Source organism: Sturnus vulgaris, chromosome 19 (assembly GCF_052056855.1).
Source record: "Sturnus vulgaris isolate bStuVul1 chromosome 19, bStuVul1.hap1, whole genome shotgun sequence".
Lineage (NCBI taxonomy): Eukaryota > Metazoa > Chordata > Aves > Passeriformes > Sturnidae > Sturnus > Sturnus vulgaris.
This window is the reverse complement of record NC_142261.1, coordinates 5,502,863-5,530,129: the sequence shown is the minus strand read 5'-3', so window position 1 is coordinate 5,530,129 and position 27,267 is coordinate 5,502,863. Positions and strand designations below refer to the sequence as shown.

At 44.2% G+C, this 27,267-nt stretch overlaps 1 protein-coding gene across 4 annotated transcripts in view; it reads right to left on the bottom strand.

The window, feature by feature from the left end:
* The window catches only part of ULK1 (unc-51 like autophagy activating kinase 1), a 77,173-nt gene that overhangs the window by 35,460 nt on the left and 14,446 nt on the right, over positions 1 to 27,267 (bottom strand). For all 4 annotated transcript variants that reach the window (XM_088176333.1, XM_088176332.1, XM_088176335.1 and 1 more), the window contains exons 5-11: positions 24,896 to 24,928; positions 24,043 to 24,079; positions 17,187 to 17,360; positions 15,371 to 15,444; positions 13,126 to 13,227; positions 5,849 to 5,907; positions 2,037 to 2,119 (exon numbers count right to left, since the gene is read on the bottom strand). In XM_088176333.1, the coding sequence (XP_088032459.1) occupies positions 2,037 to 2,119; positions 5,849 to 5,907; positions 13,126 to 13,227; positions 15,371 to 15,444; positions 17,187 to 17,360; positions 24,043 to 24,079; positions 24,896 to 24,928 (562 nt within the window). The remainder of the gene's footprint in view (positions 1 to 2,036; positions 2,120 to 5,848; positions 5,908 to 13,125; positions 13,228 to 15,370; positions 15,445 to 17,186; positions 17,361 to 24,042; positions 24,080 to 24,895; positions 24,929 to 27,267) is intronic.

Sequence of the window (27,267 nt, the reverse complement as noted above, 5' to 3'; positions counted from 1 at the left end):
CAGCCTCTCCTCACCACTGCCATGCCAGGGTCCTGCAGCCAGAGTGCAGTGGTCTGGAGCATAGCTCAAGACAGGGAATGGAAATCTCTGGCAGGGAAAACTGGAATCATAGATTAGATCTGCTGTGGATCGAGAACATCCCCATCCTGTGGGAGCTGCTCAGCTGCTGAGGTTTCCTGCTTCTTTTTCAGCTTGCTGCACTAGAGGAGGGTACCATCCCTCAGCCAAGCTGACTCAACTGAGGGGGTGGAAATGATGATTTCTTTCACTTTTCCCCCTCCATGTTCCAAACTGCTTATTAGCTGTGCTTGCAAAGCAAAAGTTAAACAACCCAGCTTGTAATCATCAGCAGGAAACTTGAAATTTAAAACCCTCCTGGTTTTCCTCTAGATAATCTTGAGATTGCAGAGAGCATCAGTTCCTGGCAGAACAGCAGCTGGGACACAGTAAGTATATGAAGTTTCAAGCTGATGAGTTGCTGTTGTGTGACTCAACTGAGCCCCAGGGGAGCTCTGTGGAGCTCACTGTGACATCTCCAAGCAGACAGTCTCAGGGAACAAGGAACAGCAGGAACCCCTCTCCTCTGGGGACATGCCAATATATTGATAAATATGGATAAATAGGAAAAATGTAAGATGTACTGTAACTGTTGTCCAGAGTGATATCAAAATCTCCTATCTCAAATTTCCAAGTGTTAGACATGGACTCACGCACTCTACTCCCAAGAGGTACAAAACCAGTTTATACGGGGTAAAAAGGTTTGCCAGACAATTTCTGACAGCAGGGAATCAAGAACCTCAAAGATACCTTCTTTTGAAGTGCACAGCAGCATGATAGAAGAGATAGAGATCCACAGCCCAGATGAAAGATCTGCAGGGAAGAACCCTGCCAGGTGATTCTATCCAAGCCAGTCTGTCAGGAGCTTCAATAACTCATTTTTCAAAAGGCTCATTCTCTCACTTCTACACCCCAGTAACCAGTCCTTTGCATTCATCACTGGAAAACTATGATCAACCTCGGGTAATCCACAGTTGCTTCCCCAGCTGACCATCCCCAGAAAGGCTTTCCTGGTATCTCTAATCCAAAAGAGTAACAGAAGGTGCAAAACAATTCCTCTTCATCACCTAGCATATGTTGCCCAGCAGGGAAGAATCCACCTGAGCTAATAAGCAAACAAAAACCCAACAGAAAATCAACTCTCAAACCCCAGAAATGTCAAACTTTTACTCCAAGTCTGACTAAAAAGCATCCTGAACACACACAGGACATGTTTGCTTTTAGATGACCTGGCCCTTTCAGTGACTCATGGAAAGGCTCCACCTCTGTCTGCTTTCCTCTAGGGCATGGCTTTCCTAGGAGGTTCTTCAGACCTTTGAGCTCAGCTAAAACACACCTGTAAGAGGCTGCCAAGCCAGAACCTCTGGGCTCACAATGATTGATCTCAGCTTAGAAGGAACTAAGACAAAAAAGGAAATCCTCATGTCAGCCAAATCAGAGACTGAGACTAAGGCTTGGAGATTGCCAGCTTGAGCCCTGAGAAGGACCAAGGCTTCCTTCCACAGAAACTGGAGAAGGAGGGAAGGGTCTGCAAGCAGCTACATCTCCTGGCTCAGATTATCACAGCAAACCCTGAGAAACAGAGATAGTGACTGGATTGTTCAGTAAATGAATGCAGCTTGCAGCTCTGAGAAGGAACTGTGACAGAAAAGCACAGAGACACAAGACACATTTTACCTAGTAGCACACTTAACCACAGCTCAGAGAGATATAAAAGAAGAAGCCAGGACAGGGAATGCAAGTAACAAAAATATGCTGAAGGTGTGCCAAGTCTCCTTGGTTTACAAAACTGTACTGAAATCAGCACTGACCTTTCTAGCATATAAACTAAAACTCTCAAGATTATGCAACCCTCCAGGCACAGGTGAAATCCAGGTGTCTGGATGCTTCTCCTAGCCCCAGCCAGAAGTAGAGAGGCTTGTTCAGTGCCAAGAGACAGAGAGGCAGGCAGCAGAACTCAAACTGGAAGGAAATCTTACCGAAGTCCATGCGGTCCTTATGATTACGCTGCAAGAGGCCCAGCAGGAGCTGCCTCAGGTGGCTTGATGTCTCCCTGGGGATGCTAGGATTGAAAACAAAAGCAAAGTAAGAGAGATTTGCAGTCTACTTAAACAGCTTTTACATATTCAGGAAGGCAACTGGCAAACGCAAACTCACTCCAAGCCTGCTGGGCCAGGAACACCAGGAGCTCACTGGAGGAGGCTGATCAGAAATGTCTCTATTTTACATCTCTGGCTTTCACTCCCCACTGCCATTGTTCAGGCTACAGCTAATTTTGCTTTAGTGACCTCTCTCATGAGCGCCTGCAGATCATTCCCTTCACAATGTCATCCCTCTGGTGCTCAGCTAAGCCCATTCCACTTGCAGTATTTCACACATAATAAATAAAATCACGCCTACTTGCTCTAATGGGAATAAGATCACTAGAACAAAGCAGTTTCCAAGGGGAAGCTTCCAATTAAGACACTGGTGGTGAAATGTATCACCAATTACTACCATTTTATTAAGGCATTTATTTTTCAGTGCAGCTTATGTTACACTAGCAAGTAACCTTTGTCTATTTGCTTCCTTGATATACAGCATATATTAATCGAAGGCCACTAAAATGTAAGCAACTGCCACCTCATCAAGCTAAAATTTGTGCAGTTATTACCTCACTTTTCAGCACAGTTAGGAAGAAAATATTCTTCTCAACAGCCTTTGAAATACAAAAGAGCTGGTAAAGCACTGTGCTTTCCCTCACCCCACAAGCAGATGGGGAAGAGGCCAGGGCAGCTCTTCATAACCCCTGTAGATTGAAAAATGCAGGGAATAAACGAATGGATTAAGGCACGGAAAGCAGAGTTCAGCTCTTGCATAAGTAGATTCAGCCCTGCTGACTTCCCTCCATCCCCAGAAGTGCTGCTGGGGGCTTTGGGCTGGGACAGAGCTCTCCTAGTGAAGCGTGGGTGGCTGCAGCTCCTCTCAGTATTAACTGTTTTATCATGGCTGTTCCCAGCATGGCCCCCACGCTCTGCCAGGCTTTCCCCTCTCCCCACACTGGGTCAGCTGAGGTAATGACATGTACACCCAGTACAGTAATTTTAGCTCTCAGTGGCTCTGCACGTGGCTCTGGCATCAGTCACTGCCCTGCGGCCAAGCCCAACAAATGCTGGGAGAAAAAGCCTTTCCTATACCATCTTCACCAACACACCCTGCCACTGACAGGGGTAAAACAGAACCTAGCCCAAAAATAGTGGGGGGGAAGAAGTGTGCTAGCTAGCACTACCAGACTCCTGTTCAGAGAAACAGGAGAGGGGAGGCAAGCTATGTGCTTACACATTTCAGTACCACCCAGTTATTTTTTTGTGAAGCCCTAGGCCGTGCTAGGGCAGGAATTTGAACCTGGCAATTCCAAGAACAGAGAATGATGGCAAGCATCCCTTATCCTTGTTTGTACTGGAGGAGGTGCTTTTCCACCTCTGATGCTACAATGGTTTTGGGCACCTTCTGAGGCTGACACAGGAGGAGGCCACCAGGACTCTGGAAGGGATGCAGTGAGACAGACTCAGGTTGAGTCCCATCAAAAGAGGTGCCCCTTGGAAACACTCTGTGTAATGGAATAACCCAAAGATACCACAGCAAGCAGCCTCCTGAAAAATGCATCAGTGCTGGAGTCCTGCAGCCCTGCAGGGTTATCATCATCATTTATTTATCTGTGACACATAAAGCTCTCATTCAAAATGAGTCCATTTCCCAACTCTGACTTTAGCCTTGGTATGGTTTTAAAGCCAAGAAACAGGTACATCAACTCATGGACTTCAGATGGCACAACACAGATGAAGAGGGTGCAGATTAACAGCCTGTTTGTCTCCTCTTACCTCCCATGTCCAAAGCATCAGGCTTTGTAACCCTTCAGCATTATTTTCTAGGACCATCTTTTTAAACATAAGCAACAATCTGCATCTTTTCCCCCATGACCTGGGATGTACTTCCAATGCAAACCAGCACAATGAATATTAATGATTTAGATCAGCACTATTAAAACTGTGGGGCCTTCGGGGCTCTCCTGCCATGGGCTCCCCAGAATGTTCAGAACAGCATCTCCTCACCTGCCTGCAGCCAGGGACCACTTCCCCACTCCATTCTCAAGCCAAAACACTTTCCCAGGCCATGGCAAGGAAGTGTGTGCCAGCCTGCATAGCCCCAAGAAAAATGAAAACAAATCCTGGCACTGCTGCAGTCCGAGAAGGAGGTCTCTGGAGTAGTTTTGTGTTTCATCCTGTGCTGGCAGGGCACTCAAGCAGTTTATTCATGTTTACTCAGGAATAGCACAGATTGCACCCCGTGTTAAAGAGACAAACTGACTTTGGAAAGAAGGAATTGCCATTTACACAAAGGCCAGTTCAGATCCGACTTCCACAGTGAGAAAAACAATCAGCTTGGATCTGAATTTTGGAAGCATTTGGTAGTTCAAAAGTGCAGATAAGTGAAAATAGCAAATGCAGACTGTGTGAAGGACTCCAGGAGGACTAATCCCTACAAGAACAGACATGCTCTCCTCTTACAGCTGAGTTTCATTTCTCCCCTCGTCTGCACCATGAGCAAAACAACAGCAGGGCAGTGGGATCGACACAAGAAAATTTATTAATTGTATGGATTAATTTCTCATTTAGTAAGAGGGGCAGTCATGTTTTGAGCTCTGGAGGAAAAACAAAAGTTCTACTTTCTACTCACACAGACTGATTCCAACTATGCAGTCACATTTTTGCTTTAAATTGTTTCTTTTCAGGTATTTTACTCCATCACACCCTCTGGTTCAATCCAGGTGCCCTAGAGGTAATCCTGTGGGCAATCTCTGTGGTAATCCCCAGGCAATCCCTGAAATTTGTACCTTCTCCCCAAATCAAAAAAGGAAGTACTTAAAGGGAAATTAACTGCATATCACAAGTCATTGATAAGAGCTCCAGCTTCTTGACAGTTCCTTCCAAGTTATCTCTTGGAGCTGTCTGAACTGATAAGGGAAAAGAAAAATCCATATACAGCAACCCAATGAACTTCCTGCATATATAGCTGCATTAGCAGTCCTGCCAACTGGGAGCTATAGCTTTCTGGTTAAAAAAGGCCATCGAGATTTTAGATATATAATCTGGAACTTTAGCCTTGTCTCTGTACCTCAGGCTGAGGTTTTCAGAGCCAGCATAAGCTTCTGCTTTCAGAGCTCAGAAATCAAAAGGAAAGACCACAGCAACAAAACCAAAATACCCTGACAAGTCACAGCAGAGAGGTAACATATACCCTGTTGGGATGGGAGCAGTTCTCTTCCCCCTGGAAACTGCAGCAGTGTCCATTTCCAGGGAGGTTATAGTATTTCCCCAATAGCAGGATGGACACAAGCAGTTGCTGCCCTGACACGTGAGAAATGGGAATGTGATCTGCAGCCAGGTATGGCAGGTTACAGCAGATCCCAGAATTGCCTTGAGTTCTTCCCCAGGCTCTCAGCCTCAGGGGAGCCATGTGTGGAACAGGACCTCAAGATGGGTCTTGGCATCACTAACAGTTCTGGATTTTTGCAATGCAGAGAGACAGAACATCCCTTTCTTTCTGCAGAGAGACAGAACATCCAACCCTGGCTATCTGCTGCCATCGGACTTTCTCTGGGCCACGTCACTGCTGGTTTAAGGAATGGGGAAAGGCAGGAGGCCAAATATTTTAGTCACCTCCCCAAGTGACAAGCCAGGAGCATGCAAGGACAGGTGTAAACACGGAGTAAACAAGTGCCTACAAACATTGACACTGGAAAAGTGCTTACTTGGGCATCAGCATCTTGTTTTTCTCATAGAAGAGGCGGAGATCCTGTGGGCTGCTGGCCTGTAGGGGAGAAAGAAACCACTACATGAAGCAGTTGATAATGAAAGAAAGGGATTAGCATTTCTGTTTCACTGTAGTTCTGAAGAGCAGAAGCACTTTTTAATTGCTGGACCACCAAAGACAATGAGAACCTGCAGCTTGCTTTAGATTGAAAAGCCAGCCCTGTGCTGCAATGAAAATACAGTATTTCAACCTGCTGCCATTTTGTCTCTGACTTGGTTCTGTCCTGTTCTACCCTTCCACAGGCTGAGCTTCACTGCAGTGGGCTCTGATGCTCAGGTTTGAGCTGGCCTAATAGCCTCACCCAGGAGACGAAATAACTGTAGATGCAAGGAGTCCCAAATGATGAGTGACAGATCCTGCTGAGAGCATGGATTAATGCTGCAGGGCATTTAGAAAAGGGGCAGGGAGCCTCCTGATGTGCAAGGGATCAGTGAAGAGGCTAGGAACATGGAGAAACAGCAACTGAATTAGGATTTTCTACTTTAGTTCCAGGAAGCCAGAAGGCCTCAAGCCAGAGCTCCTATTTTATTTGTGCAGTAATGTACACAACTGTGAGGGATGTTAATGACAAGATTCCAAATTCTGAGAGATGGGATTAAAAAAAAAGGTGGGGGCTAGGCACAAGAGGTTTACAGCTGAGGTTAAAAATAAAATCACCAGTAGACAAGCACAGACACATAAAAATCCCCTAATATAAATTCTCCATTTGTTTTCATGAAATGAATACAGGCCAGTAAATTAACCCTAGTGTCTCAAGCTTTTCTGCTTAGGCAAAGGTGTTTTATTAAAGGCAGAGCAGGCTGGCTGGCACGATACAGACATGAAGGCACATAAACAGGGCAGGAAGATCAGAGGGATTCATCTGCAATCAATTATTAGTGCAGTCGAGTGTGTAGGAAAGTGTGAATGAGGAGGCAACAGGCAGCTTCTCCTGATGTTCAGGGCAGGCTCAAAAATCCCTCGGGCCTTCCACCTACTTCTCTTTCTAAATTAGAAGCATTTAAGGTCAATTAAGATGCTTAAAATGGCAAATCAGACAGGCCAATCTGCAGATGGTCATCAAAATACCACTAACACGGTATGGCTGGAAAAGCAGCCACATAAGATGCTGTTTCAACATCACCTACTCCCTCTGGCTGAAGATGAAAATTAAGGATAACTGAGAGCTCAGTAAAAAAAACCTCAAGAGAAACCAAAGGTAGTCTCAAAAGCTGATAGTATCAACACACTCGTATAGTACTCATCAGGGCAGTGTTTTTTACACAGTCTTACCAACAGAAGCTACACCAAAAAACCATCAAAATTAAAGCAGAGCACTTTGTTACACAGATGCCAAACTGCATCAAAATTTCCAACTGCTGCCACACAATTTAATTCAGGAAAACTCCTTTTTACACCTTCCCCTCGCAGGTCTTGGAATGTAATTAGATTAATATCTGGCAAACTTTAGGGAGGCAAGCCGACACACTTGCACCAAATGGCCTGGCCACATTGCCCAGAGTGATGACAAATATTCCTGACAGGTACAACGTGCAAGGAGGGGGCAGAACATGGGGAGAGATCTCTTCAGAGAGATACAAGCCTTGGCTGTTTGCTCTGGTCATTTCCTGTTGCAACAGCTCAATTGTTTCACAAATACAATGAAGCTCTGATCTACTTCAAACACTGCTTTGTCAGAAATTTTCCTGGCAATAAAGAGAGTATATTCAAAGCAGCATATATATGAAGACCAGTTCATTAGAGAAGGTTTCTAAGCACCGGCTTGGACACAAACAAAATTCTCAATGAAGTTTTCCTCCTCTTTGTACAAATTCAAGAGACGTCCCTGGAGGGATGCTGTTCCTCACATTCTGCTGTGTCAGTACAATCCCCACTTGCTCTGCAGGGACCACACCAGGCTCCTCCCCACCCAGACCACACTCCCTCACTTGGGCTGTCCTCAGAGCCTGTGATTCAAGGCTGGTCCCCAGTGCAGATACCAGGGGAAGGGAGTCACTCCAGTGAGTGCCCAGCACACACAGCCATGGATCACCATTAATTTGGTGAAAACAACTGCATCTTCGTGTAACTTCATTATTAACTGACTGAGTCATACAGTTCTGCTCCCAGTAACCTGTCCACTGCTCTCTTGCTATCATACAATTCATAAAGCACTAGGAGCCTCAGCCACCTCCCCTTTCAATAAAAGGTGCTTCTCTAAGAATCATGGAAAAAAAAAACCCAGAAATGTATGTAACACAGTAAAAATGTCACTTGAATTCCCTCGTCTAGGAAGCTATGAGCTTAATTTGAAATTTGCCTTCCAGGCAGATACACCCTGCCCAAGAAAAACACCAGAAAAAGGACATTTTAGGAACGTGACAACCAGACCATTCAAGGTACAGAGGTACAACTTCTACCTGTGGGACAGCACCCATCTCTGAGAACCAGGGATGCAGAACAGCTCAGCTTTCCCTAAGGCCAGGAGAGCACACTAGCAGGTCAGTTCACCCCCTTTCATGTCCCTAGGGAGCAGCTGCATTTTGGTTCTGTCTACCCTTTCTATATATAGAGGCAATTGGACAAATTCAATCCTGCCACTCTGTTACTTTGTCCTGAGCAGCAGTGGAAATATGTTGAGCCAACAAAGGCATTCAGCAGAACCCTGCCAAATCCCCTTCAGTGCTGGCTGCCTGGAAGTGAACTGCATGTGAAAACCAGGCAGGGTGCTGCTCCCAAAAGCACTCAGCAGTGGATTTGTCATGCTTGGGCCACGGCTGGATGCCAAAGTCCAACATTCAGACAGAAGAGGGCCAGAGTTTCACACCTTCCCTGAAGAGCCCTTTCTATTTAACACTCCATAGCAGGTGTATGGTATCTGTCCTGCTCTTTGAATTCTTTCCTTGGGGATTTAGAGGTGCAGAAACGGGATTCGGATATGTTGGAAAGAAAAAATAAATAAGTAACGTTGTTTCTAGCTCAGTAGCTCTAGGGAAAAGCTTGAAAACCTGCTGAAAATACTTCCTGATATTGTAAGACTCCCACAGCTAAGTGGCTGGCATTCAGAGGACTTGAAAGCCCAAGGAACAGAAACAAGCAAACAAAAAACGCACCCCTGAACCTTTTTCTTTAGCAGTCCATGGATTTCTCTCTACTGCCAAAAGAGCACAGTAAGACCCACAAACACTGGTTCAAAAGCCAGTGGATCACTGACTACAGCAACAAGTCCATCACTGCACCCAGTCTCAGCAGAATTACCACCAGCTCCAGGAATTTCTGTCCCCATGGACACAGGGCACTCCAGAGGAACAGAGCTGAGAACAAAAGAGCAAGCTGCCTAACAAATAAACCAGGGGTTCAAATTCTTGGCATAATATCCAGCCTTTCCTGGTGTTCCTCAAGGCATTTCACAACATAGCAGTTGCTGTAAATGATACATAATCCTAGTACTTATGCAGACAGAATTAACTCAGAATTGAAGCAGTGAACTTGGTACACCAGACTTAGAAATTAATTTTTCACCTAACAGCTAGCTGGGATGAGAACATAAACAGGCAGGTTAACTCTTTCAGAGCTGCCAGATCAGGCAGAAAAACTTGCATTAATTCTCTTGTCAGTCCCCTGCTCTTAGGCTCACTCTCCCCCAGACACAGGGCACCATGTCCACAGAAAGCTCAAGATTCATGCAAAGGCTCAGACAGCAGACAACCAGGTTTCGTGGTGCTCAGCAGGATCTGATGTCCCATTGCCACTGCCAGAGCCAGCTCTGACACAATCTGCATGTGCTCAGTGGGGTGTCTGCTTACCAAGAGCTGCCCAGATTTAAAAGGGGTCACACAACAGAAGCCACCAGAAATCTCAGTGTGATTCCTCCCACACAGAAAGAAAAAAAAAAAGAAAAAGGAGATTGAGGTCATTTAACTAATCATATTTAAAACACCATCTGACAAGGACTAGATTGGTTTTGGATTGTTTTAGACCTTGTGTAAATCTTTCTTCTCTTGCCTCCAGCTTTGCTTCTGGTTGTCACTTGTTTACAGAGCCAGCACCACCTCATGGTGGGCACGGGGTCCCAATCTTTTCAACTCAGGTAAGGACAAGAGCAAATCACTACATTCCCAAGACACTTCCCAGTTCTGGTCAGCAGAAGCAGGAAATGCACTGTTCCAAAGTCCTATCCTCAGCAAGAGAAATGCAGAGATGTGAGTGCAGACCACTTATTAGGCAAGGCAAATTAACAATTCCACATTAATACAGCACTCAGCAAATCTGTTTATAGGGATTATGAATCCCATTAATCTCATCCCTATGGCAGTCTCACTGTTTTGTTTATGGGTATGTTTAATACAAAAAGCTCCTTAAGAAAGCTTCACCAGCCATCCTACCAACTGTTCACATCTGAGCATCAGCAGCTTCTTTCTTGTCTGTGTGCAGTGAGGCAGGGAAGGGACAGGAATGGCTCTGGGAAATTGCCTTGGGTGACCCAGCTAGAGTTAAAATTAACTCTGAGACAGCCAGAAATCACATTCACACATATACACACATCTCTGACTTGATTTACAAGCACTTTCAGGATTGACAGCTACCTCAGCCTTTCCACACATTTGATCTTTTTTCCATCTAACCCATTTCCCGGAAGCCCTATTTTATTTTTAGGCAGCTCATTCTTCCTCCCTGCAGATAACACTGGAGTCCTTTTTCTTTGCATCCTCCTGAAGGTGCCTCCTTGGCTCAGGCAGTGACAGCCATAGCACCCAAACACAGCATGTTTCATTCAGCTGAGCCCCAGATTCCCATGGGAATCTCAGCTAGACAGACATGAGGGGCTGTCTTTGCCAGCCTAGGAGGGAAGGCACGGTGAGGACTGAGCCCAAAGAGGTTCACCCAGAAATCCAGTTCCTGGCTTCCCTGTACAACTGGGTCTGCTGGTGGCACCATGTGGAATCTGCCTGTTTTCTTCCCAGCCATTGGAAGACATCCCTCCCAAATGCACTCATTCCTATTCATGGTGTTGCCATCACCTCTGTCCACAACCCCTCTTTTCTCCTAAAAGCCCTGTACACAACAGCTTCTTGCCTGCTCAGTGACCATCAGCAAATTTTTACCACAGTCATGCCAACAAAAAGACAGAAGGCCAGTTAACCTTTAACCAGCTTCCCCTAGACAGGCTTCTTTCACCTGGATCTCAAGCTGGAAGGCAGTTTGTGACATGCATGGCCAAAACAAATAGATGGGGGACAAAGAACCATCTGGGCTGAGCTCCTCTCTCTCTCTGATCAAACACATCCACAGCTGCTACTGCAGTCACAAACAGGGCCTGGCATTTTGCTTCAAAGTATGACCTCCAAAAGAGGAAAGGGTGTGGGCTAAACTGAAATAGAGAAACCAATAACCCCCATTCCCAGCCCAACAGATGTTTATGGGACAGAGTTATCTAATGAGGCAATCACAAAGCAAGGTCAGGAACTGCTGGGCAAGGACTGAAGTGTCCCTTCACTGCCCACTCCCAGGCAGGGTATTGCCATGCCTCAATCAGAGACAACTCCTATGATAAAGTCACCACATTAAACAGTCATTAAATAATTTCAATGAGTAAGTATCAAGGTGCCTTGAAAGACAAAAAGGCACCAAGATACAAAGGAGAATCTGTGCCAGGCTCCCCTATGCATGCAGTCAAAGCTTGCTTTCTCCTCTTCCACATTTTCTTCTTAACACACAAGTATTTATTTTCTCTCATCCTAGCAGTCATTTTCTCCTCTCAAACAAAGATACCAGCACTGATAACAAGTGGATGCAGCCAGTAAACAGAAGCCATTCAGAAGTTTCAGTGCACTTTGTAGGGGTTTATAAAAAAAGTAACATGCAAAGGAAATGAAGTTTTGCTCTAAATACAGAGGAAGCTGGTGGACAGAATATAAAGCATTGGAGTGGAAGATTCTTATAGCAGCAGGGAAAAAATTACCCTGAAGGAAAGAAGTGTTTTTGGCTCTAGACAAAACCAAAACATACCATTACTTTACTCCTGTATTTGCCCACTCTTTCCTGCAATAGATTTCGAACTCATTTTATCCTCCCCGATGATGTAACTGCATAAACATTCCAGGTCTTGTGTGAAATCCTAAAGAGCTGTGGAACTAAAGCTCATAAAGTCCTTCACTTCATAAAGTTTGCCTTATTACATGAGCATTTATTTCCCTCTGCCTTTCTTTTGTGCTATTTGTTTTTGTTTCCTTTTTATTAATTTTTCAGTGTTTGCTTGGGATATTTTCCATTTTATCTTGTTAGAGAATCAGGATAAAGGGATGTCAGGACATAAGAAGAGAGGACCAGAAAGCAAGGGGGGGAATTCTGACAAATACAATAGTTAAAAACAGTAATTTCAAGGGAGAATCTGCTGATCTCAGTCAGAGATGGCAGATGTAAAGTAGCACACAGTGTGGCTAATGAAAAAAATACACTGAATCTAGATGAATTCCAGATATGGATGATGAAAAATATGTGAAGTATTCTGAAGCAACAGGCATAAGGCTGTGGTGAATTCTCCATCATTCAAAAACTTAAAATCAGAGAATGCTGTTCACAAAGGATATGCTGTAGCTCATCCAGAAATTATGGCATTAAGTACAGGGTGGAGCTTTACAGGGCTGTGTTATATTTGGAGAGGTTTGGATATGATGAACATAAACATTTCAGGCTGGAAGAGATTGCTGTGAGATGATAGATAAGATCCTTTTGATATTATCCCACTTAACTGCTCTGAAAAACAAGTTGATTTAGATGCAATACACTACTTACCACAAATAATCCTGAACATTAACTTGCAATTACCATCTTTCTTATAGTCCTTTCATATCCAACAGAATCATAATTATGAATTATACACCGACTACGGTTGTAAATAGAAACTGATTTTCTAAGTGTAGTCCTAAAAAAGCCCCACTGCTTTAACTGATTCAGGGTAATTTTCTCAATAGGTGACCCTTCCTAAGCTCTTATAACTGGGAAATACATTTCACTGAGAGACAACCCAGAGAAGAGTCACATTCTAGTAACACATCCTGCATTACAAACTATAAAGCACAACACTGTCAAGGTGTTGGGACAGTCAGACCCTCATGAGGCTGAATCTAGGGGAGTTGATATTAGAGATGACAGAAGCCTTAGAGAAACCAGATTAGAAGGAAAAGACAAGAGATTAAAAAAGCAGGAGAGAGTCATCAAATCTAAGCAACTCACCTGAAAGGGAGCCTTTCCTGTTAGACACTGATAAATGATGGTTCCTATACTCCAGAGGTCAGCTTTGGCATCGTAGTGTTGTGACATAATGACTTCTGGTGCCTTTTGGGGGAGAGAAACAACATTTCTTTTATAAAAGAAGTAGTTTTGGTGGGTTTGTTTTTTTTTAACATCTCCAAGAGAGATAAGTCACTATTATGCTATAAAACCTCTTGAGCTAGATTCCCCAGTAACCATGAAAGATTTACTCCCAATAAGACTATAACTATATTGAAAGAACCACTTCCCTGTATAAGGGGAAGCAGAGACTTTCATTCAGAAGACAAAAATACATACTAATATTGTTTATTTTGGGCAAACTCAGTACTTCCCCTTCTCCCAGTGTACCATTTTCTGCTGAATCCACCAGAAGAAGCCCCACTGAAATCACAAACAGATCTCCTCAACCAAAGTAAGGAGCAAGATCAAGAGCAGCAAAGGCTGCCACTGCACAGTAAACTCCAGCCTCCATCCTGGGCTGCACCACTTGGGCACTTCTCTCATTTAGCCCAAGATGGCAGCACATTAATTAAGCTCCAGGGCCTGATGCCAAGGTCACAGCTTGGGTTCAAAGGCAGTGATCCAGTCCAACAGCTTGAGCCCTGCTGTGCCTCAGACTCTGGTTTCTAATCTCTCATTGTGCCCTCAGCTGTCCCTCCCAGGCTCATTCCAAAAGCTGGAGACAGTGCAAGCCCCCAGAGCCCCTGGCTCAGCAGGCAGAGCCTGAGGAGCAGCAGCAGAGGAGGGACAGGAGGGCAGGCTGGCTAATCCCACGTGTTTATAACTACAGATTTCATTGCAGTGCTGCCAGCATGGAACAGGATCAATTTTTTAGCTCTGTTAGAAGTAAAGGCCACATGTAATGGAAAAAAAATGGCAACAAGTAAATTGTGGATAGGAGCTCGGTCTGTCCCTAAGGGAAGGAGGCATGACACCAAAAAAAGCCAAAGCAGCAGGACAAGAACTGCACAAGATTTCAAGTCTTGCCATGGCATGGATCATACTGGGGTTCAGACAGGAAGCTCCTTTTGGTAGAGGTAAAATATCTGGGTTTTTTTAAAGAGCAAAATGAAATAAAGCAGCAATAGGCTGTAGCTAAAGCAGGGAATAAAGCCCTGCCTTACCAGCAGATGTTCCCAGAGCTCCTGCACAAGACCCACAATAGCAGTAGGGAAAGACTTCAAAACCCTCCCTTAATCCCAACTGAACCCTCCCTTCCCATCTTCCTTCAAACCCATCAATAAACAGAGAACAATATGAAACATTGAGATTTCTTCTAACATCCAGTGTTGTTTAAAATAAAAATAAAAAACAAATTGTAAAAAATATCATCACTAGTTTCCTCCAGCCCTTTCAGAAAATAAGCTGTGTGTTTTCAATTACTTTCACAAGAGACTCCGAAAGAAAAAGTATCACTAAAAATAGACAATTCAGGAAACTCTCACAGGAGAGGAGAGTTACATCATCTTCACATATAGCACAGTTCAAATAAACATGAAAAAAAAAAAAAAGGCTTCAAAAAAGGGAGAGAGAGGAAGTGTGTTTTGCTTGAGGTAGTTCTGTGGAACAGGCTACCAAATGCACTACGCCTGTGCAGTGCAGCACAGTCCAGCCTAACTCTGCCCAAAGACCACAGACAAAAAACTTAAAGAGTGGATTAGACTGTGTTTGAAATGAGGTGCCTTTTACCCCAGGGCACCTGTAAAAAACTTCAACCTAAATTGACTCACATCACCTTTTTACTTTGAGCTCAGACACCCACATCCCCAGGAACTACTACAAGTCTGGCTTTGACATTTTTATTTCTGTCTGGTTTTCTCATTTTTCCTTTCACTGACTAGATGTGACACCAAGACCTTGGCTGCTGCTATGAACACAAATAAGAGATCACCTCATCACAACGTGATCCCAGAGTGGAAAGTACAAAGAAGGTAAAAGGGATCACTTTGGTTTCTCATACACATCAGTTTCACAGTCTAAGCAGCCATCCTGGAAGCATGGTTATCCATATCTCACCTGGAAGTTACATGACAACATAGACAGCAGGTGCCTGACATTACCAGCAGCCACAACTTCAGGAATCTCCCTGTGCAACAGCTCATTTCTGGCAAGTAAACAAAATTTCACCTCTGGGGGAAAGACTAGATAAAAACAAAGCCTTCCTTTTGGGAAGCAAAGCAAGAACAACACAGAAAATCACACTTACCATGTACATAGGTGAACCACACAGTGTTGCTGCCATCATATTGTTCTGCAGGTACCGGGCAAACCCGAAGTCAGCTACAAAGACAAACAGAGGTAGGTCAGGAGCAGACACCAGTTCTAGAGAGCCTGCATCTTCTCCAGTTGATTCTCCCTGCTTTACCTTCACTTCCCATCAATCTTTGCAGCCTCTTTCCCATCTTAGCCAGCCTTTGACAGCTCTTCCTGAGCAGCAGTATCCTTGTGCTAGTTATTAATGCACAGTACACACACTACAGGAGGACAGACCAAGTCCCAACAGTATTCAGATGAACAAACTCCCATCCTTCTTTCAGAGATCAGTACCCATTTGCCTGCACTCTGAAATGTCAGCTGGGAAGGCTCTCTTGACTTTAGTGACAATGTGCCAGTTCATAACCAGCCAGTTCATCTGCTGCTGTGTCAGCCTTTCATTTGGGGAACTGAAAGTTGCCCTCCATTGAAAAGGCTGTAATGTGAAACACATCCAGGAGGAACCACTACTCCCCACTGCCCACGTTTCTAGACCAGTCCTACCACAATGAGTCTCGTGCTGTACCTTTACAAGAGTACCAACAGTGCTAACCCCAGCACTAGGACAGATAACTGAGCCACAGTTCACTCAGCAGGTAAAAGAGCCAGGAACAAGGAATACTTAGATGAATTACCTCTGCAGGTTACTCAGCATCTGATCATATGACACTGAGATGTTCTCTCAAGGTTACCAGATATTTCAAGCTAGGACATTGACACAGCTGTTTACACTGTCATCTGTCACTAATGAACTGGTAGAGCCAGATTCTCCCTGGACCATGTACTCCTCAGGGAGCACAGGGAGGGCTGCAGGTTACATCACACCCAGAGCAGTTGTGCTCACAGCCCTGCTCCTGTGTTTGCAGTTCTCAGTCCCTTCCTTACAGATATTAACTTTGCACTTGACAAAATAAAAAAAAAAAAATTAAAAAAAAAAAATCCCGCATCAAAATGTTTCAGGTCCAACAAGCAGTAACATTTCAAACTTTTCCACTGGACCTCATTTCCCAGCTGAAGAAAAGCACTAACACTTTCTCCACAGCACAAGGTTAAGGTGAGGAACAGTTTTACTTAATTAGTGTCAGCTCCAGCTCTGAGCTATAACGTAACCAAAAGCCCACGTCTGAGGGTGATATCATCTTATTTTTGAGGGACCGCAGGGAATATGTGTGCTCTGGAACTGGATTTCTGGAGCACTCATCCCAACTACTGGTCCATCTGTGCCACTTGCCTGATGTGCAGAATGTGAATTTCTTCAAGCTGCAGCTGAGAAGCCTGTCTCTGGTTCAGACTGAGAAAACTCCCATTTTTGTGTCTGCCTGACAACACACTGCGCTCTCTGAGGCCAGCCAGCAGAGCAGTTAGTGTCAGACAACAACATTTAACCTCAATACTGTTAAGAGCTGAAGACAAAAGTCACAATTTCTATTTATTTCTTGGTAAGCCTGGAGACTACAAGCCAATTAGGGTAGGCTGGTGTTTGTTTTTACTGAGGGAGGCACCATTCAAGTGGGAGCAGAGCAAGGCCTGCCCAATTCCTTTGTGTTAAATCTGTGTCCTGGCAGAGCAGAAAGCTTTTGCTCCTACTGCTTGGAGGCAGCTGAAAGCTACATATACCAGAGGAACTAAGAATGAAAAACACTAGGATGTTTTCAAGGTGGAGCAATGCTTTTTCTCCTCCTGGACTGTTCCCCAGTTGAGGTTTCCACCTGTCCATCACATCACCAAACTCCTGAGTGCTCAGGGTGACGTTTATAGCAGTGCCTTACCGATCTTTATGCGAATGTTGTTGGGATTTGATTTCCTGCCTCCAGCATAGGAAAGGAGAATATTCTGTGGCTTCAAGTCCCGATGGATGATGCCCTTGCTGTGCAGCATTTTCATGGCACCTGCTATCTGCTGGAGAAAGAGCCTGATGGTGTCTTCACTAAGTGTCCGCATGGCTGGGAAAGAGGAAAGAAAAATAACCACGGATGAAAAACTTACAATGCCAGTTCTCTGAGGAGCCCAGAGGGCAGAGTCTCACAGCAATTAACTGTAATTTGTCACTTTATTCCCACATATGATGTCTTTTCCCCACACACCATTTCTGAATGATTCCTACAGGCAACAAGGGAGAGCATTTGCATTCCCAGCTTATTCTGTGGTCAAGGCTGTTTTTGGCCCTGAGTCTCTCATGGTGAACTTAGGCCAGCACTGGGTGCTGAATCTGGGTTATTAACTGTGTCCAAAAGTGGCATCTGGTGAGGTTTAGGGCTTCCCTCAGCAAGAGCTGCCAGGAAGATCCAGACAAGCACCAGGTAGAGCTGTGGCTGCCTGTGAGCTGTGGTCAGCAGCAGCTGGATAGCCAAGGTCAGAGCTTTATCACAAAGACTAGGTCTAAAGGTGGAGCTAAGAGGAAAGGCAATTAGGATTTACACCTGCAAGAGTCATTAAGGCTCATGCTGGGCCTGGGAAGGGTTGATAGGTTAAATTCACAGCAGGTTAGGGCACATGGCCAGCAGGGATCTGTACCTTTAGGGTATGAATCCAAGTCTAACCCTAGGCCTAACCCTTGTACATTATCACCTGACCAAACCAGAATTCTAATCCCAAACCCAATGTTTGGGTGAACCACAGTCTGGTACTTAACAACAGACCCTAGCAAATGACCCCTGCAAACCATCACCTGCCACCCTCCACCCTACAGCCATACATCCAGGAGGAATGTCTCAAAATGTTTTCACAAGCCAAGTTTTTTAAAAGAATGTATTAGTGATCAAAATCTGCAAATATAGAAGCTCTGAAGTGGCCTCTCCTGAGACACAGGCTTCCCAGGGACCATAGTGTGAAAATAAATATTGAAGGGATTAAAATAATTTTCAACTGGCTCTTCTAATCAGAGCAGTGCAACATCAGCTCTCGTTATTTTAAGAACTATACATATGAAACTCTTGCCAAAGTTGGGAACAGCCTGCTGAACAAACCCCAGGATCAACAGTGCTACCAGCCTGCCTCCTTGTCAGTCACTGAGCAAGTCAGGCTTCAAGCAAGCACCTTTCCACTTGAATAATATAATTTCTTTTGTAAAAGGTCCCTGTAAATTACTTGGGACTTCATTAGAGTTTTTCCAGCTGTTCTCTAGTAAGACATTAAAACAGGCTGGCAGGAGCTTCAAAACACCACTCTACCCAGTCAGCTAGAAGGGAGGAATCCTTATGAAAACACAGCTGAGGCTGCACACAGCTTTAACACAACACAGGAAATTAAAAATCTAACTTTTAAAATACATGGACGTGAAGCAGCAAGGGACACTGATAAGTTAAGCAGCACTTAGAATAGAAAATGAACTGCCTCCACTCCCAAGGCTCACGGTTCTAGGAGGCACAAGCACAGCTAAAGTGTCACCATGGCTATCAGGTGGTCCTGGACTAACAACATGTGAGAGCAGTGCACATGTATATAGAGTTTCTCTCCCCTCACTGAGCCTTTTTCCTCATGAACTGGCACTCAGCTGGAGTTCACAAGACTCTTTTCCCAGAAGGGGAGATTCTGTGAAGGGATTTTAAGGATACTAAGAGGCAGCTCAGGTGCAAGTCTTCAAAACACTTCTGCATCTTCTGAAGAAAGCACTGTCTCATCTTTAACAAAGCCTTCCCCAATCTCCTGCTGAAATATCGCAGTGTACTCAGTCTCATACCATTTTCTGTCTATTAAAAGTCTAGCATGTCTTAGCTGTACTCAATATTCTCTCCAACAAAAGGGCTCTGCAATTTATACCCAAGGAAATCTATACAAGAATGGTTAAAAAACCATCTTTAAACACAACAGCAGGAATTCAAAAGGGCTTTCTTTTTCCCCAATTCAGCTCAGGCCCAGGAAAGGACAGGCTGATCTCCCTCCCTCAAACATGAAGCAAGACTTGAAACTTGATAATTCTTATTATTTAAGGCAGCAGGCAATTACCAGTTCCTGGCTAAGCACACTCTGCCTCTAGCAGAGGAACTGTGGAGAGCCTTGTCCTGACCTGCAGTCCCAGGAGTGTGCCATGGCTTTAAGGCGTTACCCTCTTCTTTAGATAATTTGGTGGCTATAAGGCTAACACAGCACCAGCCCTCAGCAAACCAGCTGAGCCTCCCTGATGTGAATTCTAACTCCTTGTAACACTGAAAACAACAACATTGCTACCAAGATCACAAAAATCCATTCATCCATATAAAACAGGGCTTCTAAACTATTTGTTCATGCAGAATTTAAGCTTTTCCATATCTATACAAAGTTCTCAATCCTGCAAAAGAGCTGTTTTCCTGGCACAGAGAATCTAAACTGGTGTCTTGAACCTGCAGACATATTCCCACAGTGCAACTGCAGCAGCAGAGTGGAGCTACCGTGTTGCAGTGCTGCAAAATCAGACAGAGAAGTCTGCTGGATCCTTTGGCAGCATTAAATCTCAGAAATCCAGGTAGGAAGGTAGGACTGGGAAATTGAAGCTCTGCCCTCATGAACAGAGAAGGGACAGTCAGTCCCATGGGGAGGGCAGGGGCATTACCCTTTTACCTCCCTCTATTAACAAACAGGCCATAACACTGGAAAACAAAACTCCTTATCTCTCATACTCAGCCCATCAGTCTACTGTGTGACAGCAGCAATCTGCAACTGAAGGACAGAAACATAAATACAACTGACATTTTCAATGACTTCAGGATACTGGTCTGCAAAAGTCCTCCCAGACCAGCTACCAACAGCAGAGGGAAGGAGAAGATACAGAAAACTCATTCAATTTAGGTGGCATCAAAAAAACAACAAAAAAACCCCAAACAAATGGAGAACAAAACAACTCTCTTCCCTTGCTATATCCCAAACAGAGAACTTTTAAGTCTGTCCCTGTAAAAAGGAGAAATTCTCATCTTCACCAGAGAACTGCTGGCAAAACACTAATCCTGCATTAAAGTCTGGGCATCCCTGTGGATGTCTGTGGTGAGCAACACATTCTTGCAGGAGATGCTGTTTCACAAGCTCTACTCTGCCATTACTGAGGAGCAATAATATCCCTGTGTTTATTTTCATGGGCTCCACTTCAGTGATGAGGCACTCTGCTTACTGCCTTGAGCTCCCAGGTCAGTAGATCAGAGAAAATATTTACTCTGGGTCACTGTGGGGCCCACATGCCTTGAGCTCTAAAGGCAGAGAAAAAGGATGAAGCCATCTAAGAAGTGCCCTGGTCAGCCTGTTCTGAGAAGTTCAACCTGCAAGAGGCTGATAGGTAAACTGCAGTAAATAGCCCCTGTCAGCTATCCAAGAGCAGATGCACTGCAGTACACCCACTGACCTTGTATTACAACACCATTTTGGAAGAGTTATTTAGGAAAAAGAACATCTCCTCTTACCCACAGGTGTCACAAGTATCTCTGACATGGGCCCAATCCAAGTCACACTGAAGTCTGAGACCAAGCTGACTTGTTTGGGGCCTGGCTTGTAGCTACCCCATCTACCCATGCAGAGCATGGACACTGACACTCCTGTGAACCTTCTGTACAAGTCAGAAGATTTATTCCAGATATATCTGTGGTAGGACTAGACCTTCCTATTTACCTGGCTGTAGAGGGAGAAAAGCTACAGAGCAACGTTTCACACCTCTGGTTTGCAACAGGGCCCCTGCACCACTTGGGATGGACTAGAAAGATCAACGCTCCCTGCATGTGTCATGGTCAAACCAAGAAATTCCCTGTTATGATATAAAAGCAACAGCTTTAACAAAGGTCACAAATATGCTCTTATGAAGTGTCCACAACAGCCTGTGCCAATGACAATTCTGAATTTAAGAAGGAATTTCAGACCAGCCTGCTCTGACCTCCTAAGTACCTGAGGATACAGAATTCCAATTATTCCTGTACAGAAGCTGGTCACTTCTGTAACACTTCTCACAGCTCTGCCACACACAGCAGAGACCTACCACTCTCAGCTCAACACATGATGACCTCCAGTAAAATCAACATCTAGAGATCTCCCTGAAGGGAAATTGCATTGTACCACTAAAGGACAACACCACCACAGCAGCTGTGCTGAGCAGAACACACACGGCCTTGGGATGGGGCTGCCCAGCACCACAACCCAGCCAGACACACACAGTGCACTGCAACGTGCACCTATGCACGTCCTCCAGTCATGAAGACAAGCAGAATTAGAGTGCCTTTGGATTCAACATGGAATTATCATATTGCCTAATGCCTGTAATTAGAGGGCAGAATGGATCTGGAAGCTTACAAGCAACTCATTCAATGAGAACCAGGGGATTTGTATGCACTGCTTGCTTAAGTGTTACAGGAACTACCAGCACAAATGTCTGAGGAGCCAGTAGGAAAGTTGATGTTGCAATTAAACACAATCACAATTATCAAAATAACTGAAGCAGCACAATAACCACTCAATAGAGATGAGCCTCCTGAGTACCAGACAAATACTGAAGAAATTGAAACTTTCCGAGATGAGTTTTCAGTGAAAAATCACTCCTGTCAAAAGCACCTTTGGCACCTGCAGAAGCTGGAAGAGAAGATATCTCACAGGGGCATGTGGTGGGATGCAGAAAGCTGACACTTATCTAGGCTCTGGGAGCTGGCAGTGATGGGAGTAACTAAACCTTGCTGGAGTCCCTTACTGACTCCTCCCTCTGGAAATCGGTGCCTGCTGCGTTCTCTTCACTGCCAACCAGCACACAAGTGTTAAGAGTTAAAATAAAACTAAGCACCAACTTCCCAGACACAACAATCTTTAGTTGCCAAAACAAAATATTTTATTGGTAAAAAACAGAGCTAAAGGTTAACTTTCTTACATGAACTCATGCAAAGAAGGATCATGTCTTGCACCAGGTAACACTCACCAAACTGGGGTAAAACTGAATTTTATTTGGAAAATACAATTTATTGTCATTTTCTCAAACCAGCCACGAACTTCCTGAGTAATTTCAATCAATAAACCAGGAAGTGAGCCTAACTAATTGCATGCCTCACTTTTTTCTTGAGGTTTCTTTTGGGCCAAGGGTGGCAGAAGGGAAAAGACAACAATGTCCACACAGAAGTAGTACAGAGCAGAGTATTTTCTATAAATGCTTGTTTCCGTTTCTGTAATTTCTTGTTTACACACACAGGTTTGCCAATGAGGGTGCACAGCCCAGTGCAAGGTTCACTTCATGTGCATGAAAGCTAAAAAATTTAGCTTTCAAAGCCCATGCACTGGTAAAACTGAAGTTCCATTATTTTTAAAAAGCATTTGATTTATAAAATTTGCATTTGCATTCAGAAAGAAAAAGAAGGTATCAACTACAAAACCATCCTCCACTGGTGTTCATAAGAACATTCTACCACCACTGAAGATGCTCCTTTTGGAGCACAGCAATACCCAACAGATGCAAAACATATCTAACACAAAGCACACTAAAACTGGATTTGAAAAAACAAATGCCTGTCACTTCTATCTCACCCATACTTTAAACAAACAAAACACATGAAAGGCAGAATATTCTTTTTCCTTCAAGTACTAAACCCTTCCTGAAAATTCAAGTCCACAAATATAATTCATTACCCTGTAGGAAGAGTGTGACATGCTAGCATCAAGCCCCAAATTATCATTCTAGGGATACCAGCACTAGCTATAGGGCAAATGTAAATTTATCTTTTAATCCTTCAATTTTTGCCATTTCCAGGCATCTCATACCTCAATAAGGAGCCTGAAGTATTATCCAGCTGACTAGCTTTTAATTTGAACAACGTGAACAAACTTTGTTTAACCATGACCCAGAGCCACGCATGAAATGAGATTAAAGTTGTCTCTTCACATTTAGTAATCTTCTAGTTAACATGCAAAACAACCAGAAAGCTACTCTAAGGGAAAAAACTCAGTCAGGGCCAAAAAAAAAAAATTTTAAAAAGGGCTGTCTGAGTGCAGCCAAGTATATTGTTAAATATACAATATATTTTAATATATAATATTATATTTTAAATATACAATATATTTTCTCCTCCTACCTGTTCTAGATACTGAGGTGCAAGGTAATTTTCACAAAGGCTAGGGTCCTGTACCTCTGCTGCACTGAAAAATACCTTGAGGGCTTGCCTGAGTCCCAGCAATACAGCTGCAAAGCATTTGGCTTGATGGCAAAGACACTCCTGAGTCTCATCAAAAGGTTCTTCAAGGCACCATGGTCCCAGATACTTGTGCTATGCTCGCCAGAAGACCCCAAAGTGAGTGGGTTTTGTCACCCTCACAGCACTACTGGCTACACCATAGCCATCCTCAATATGCTGAAACAGGAAATATGTTCTGCCCTAGATGTGGGAACACCTTAGGGGTAAACTTAGAGAATATACTCTTGGGATCTTATTTTAATCCAACACTACAGAACTGGAAGGCTTCAGTATAAATAGCTTTTTGCCAGTCACCATGAAAAGACAAACTGTATCCCTAGCAGTGTTGAAATGTGTTTAACCTATAAGGCCATTGTAACTAGAATATAGAACTACTGACAACAGACACTACTGATCTACATAGAAAGGACTACAAGACCAGCTTTTATTGTCATGGCTTTTCAGGTTCCAAATGATTATGAAGGGTGAACCTCCCAGAGGATGTTCCCCATACTGCTGTACTTACTGTGAAGGTAGTCTGCCAGGTCACCACCATTACAGTACTGCAAACACAACAGAAAGCTCAGTTAATACAGGGCAAATCAAAGATTAACAAGAAAAACAGTAAACGTCAGTAGGATTGCAGGCTTATCACAGTACGTAAACATAAATAATTACACATGTCAAAATGCATATTCGGAAGTTGGCAGGGAAAACCCCATTCCTCTGGGTTCCTCTCCTGTGCTGTTTCCCTTAAATGTTATGTTGCATAGTGATACACCAACATCAATCAGCTTCTTGCACATCCATGTTCAAGCACATTAGAGACAAAGATGAAACCAGAACAAAGCAGAGGGGTCACCACTGGAGACACCATCAGAAAGCTTTTTGAGGAAAGCCTGGGAGTGGACACAGCTAAAAATTGAAACTCCTCACACCAATTTTCACACATCATTAAGAAAAGTCAACAAGATCTCCGAGTGAGAACTGCAGAAGAAGGGAAACATTCAGAGGCTCTGCAGGTAATGTGTGTCCAGAACGTTCTCTCTGGTGTGTTCCTGAACACACACTGGCCCATGGCACCCATCTGACCCCTGAGCTTCAGTGTGTGACTGCTCAAACCTGTGACTGCTCAAACCTGTGCCTGCACGACCTTCTGAGAGCAGCAAGATGAAAAATCCCCTGGCTGCTCTCTGCACCCACGCTCTCCAAGGCCTGAGCTGCAGATTAAATTAACAAAGCCTCACAGGTGAGACTGCCAGCAGAAAGCTCCACTTGTGAAACATACTGGCCTGCTTAAAATGAGTTTAAAAATTAAAAAGGGGAAAGAGGGAGGGAAAGGAGGTTAAAAAAAAAAAGAAAGAAAAAGACATACTCACCTCCATAACCAAGTAGACAGAGTTTGCCAGTTCCTGGGGAAATAGAAAATGGAAAAATAAGGGATTTATGCACTGAAATATTTCAGACATTTAATTGCTGTATTACCTTCTAAACAGATAATCTGTTCTCTGCTATGAGTCAGACTGAAGAAAGGGTAAAAACATTACAGGTTAATTCCTGGAATACTGCTTGCTTTGAAAATGCCAGGTATTTAAGCATATTATTAGTTTGTGAGAGTGCATCTGTTTAACCAAGCTGATCTCCTGTATTGTGGCTTGGGTCTCCATGTCCTTTCAGGCTCCAGGGATTAACAGTGGCACGCAACACAGATGCTGGCACGCTGCTATCTTAGAACCTTAATCATTTCCACATTTAACTTGGCCCTTTATAGCAGCTGTGCCCACATGAGCAGCACTAGGCTGAACAGAAAGATAAGAGCAGCACAACTTGAGGACCAGCAATTCAACCCCGTGGCTGAGAAGTGCCCAAGAGACTCACCTTCCATTAAAGGATAAAAAGGAAAGATCTCAGACAAAAATTTTAACACTTCCTAACCATATTTTCTACATGCCTTAACAGTGCCATTAGCAGGTGGCTAAAGCTTTCTGGATTGTAACAGGGGTCACCACCAGCCAAGTCCAGGCCAAATGCTCATTTTCCTAAGTTCACTACAGGTGCTGCACCGTGATGCTCTAACCATCTTGGGAGTTCACCTCCTGCCTTAGCTGACCTCTCCCCAGCCCTTGGGAAATGTGCTTATATCCATGGTACAAGCACAGGACAGTGCAGAGATGTGTCCCACAAAAACACAGCAACACAGAGCCACAACAGGAGCCTTGGTGGCTGTGCAGCACGTGGTGACACCAGAGCCACCAAACCACTGCCAAAGAACAGACATGAAAACAGCCAAATATTTCAAACCTGGGTAGACTCAAGAGGTCAAATGACTAAATCCTGTTGTTGAAACAGAAGCCAGACAGAAGTAGGCCTACTACATAAAATCTGTAAGCTAAAAGTCACTCCCCTAAAGCCTGTAAGCTAGAAGCCACTCCTAAACTAAAGGCCCATCTGGGGACACTCAGGCAACAACTGAGTGGGTGAGCGGAGAAGTCCTGAAAGCAGAGGCAGAGCAAGAGATGCCATTTCCAGAGCTCCAGGGCAGCATGACTTTACCCACAGGCTGTTTAGATACCTGCACACCTGATTCCTCTTCTGACCTGAACTATTTCAAAACCCCCAGCATCCACCCCAGCAGCTGTTTAGTTTCCAAGCGGTCTCCACTGTCTGCTCTCAGCCCTTTCACTCTGGTCTGTCCACAGAACTCTGCTTCTCATCAAGCTGTACCAAATTCCCTGCCTTTGTCAATGCCTGGAGTCCTCAGCACCCCTCACTTTCTCTTCTATCCTCTTTTAACCTTACAATGTGAAATTTGGGTTTCCAGATGTTTGCTGATGACTGGTTGGAAGAAGAGAGGGAGAGAGGAGGAAGATAAATTATTTGTGATTTGAGAGACTCAGCCACAGCTGCAGGGGAACTGGCCACCTTCCCTGGAGGGGCTCAATGCCCACCAGAGCCCGGGGCCACCTCGATTCTTACAGCTGTTCTCACTGCCAAGCCCAGCTGAGCTTTTAGAAGTCCCCTTGTTTGTTCAAAAAGAGATTTTCTGTGATACTTCAAGGAAGTGTTTGTTGCACTTCCTTGCATGACAAACACTTCTTTCAACAGGCTTTGTTTTCCAACCTCTGCATTTGAAAGCAGCACACATTAAGTCATCCAATTTCATACACACATTGGATGAAGTGGGAAACCAGTCTGTGGTTCAAAGCACCAGCCCAGGGATGCAGTGCAAGAAGAAAACTCTAAGCATCATCACAAGCTTTGCACGTGACAAAGCACTGAGGGAGAATTCTCAGGAGCATTTAAAGCCCCACAGCTCCTGCTGTCCTAAGTAGGAACAGCAGAAAGCGAAGGTTGATAAAAAACACCCAGGACTTTGATTTCTACAGGAACTCCAGCCCCAGATGTACCAGAAGATACAAGATACACCAGAAGTGCAATGCAGCTGCTCAGGAACTCACTGCAGGGCAACTGCTTGGCACACAGAAGTGTCTGAAGTGGCTTTTGCAGCCCAGACCAAATTCATCACTGCCACAGAAACAATTTTCATAGATACTTATTGGCTAAATGTGCTGTGATCACTGCAGCTCAGTAACTCTGCACTTTAATATGCATAGTGCCAGCAGGGTGTGGGGAAGCTCAGGATATTATTAGCTATATAGAAAACAAAGAGGAAGCAGAGCTTACACAAACCAAGTCCAGAAGACATTTGTAATAACTTATTAGCCAACAGCTAATGTACACTCTGCAGTTT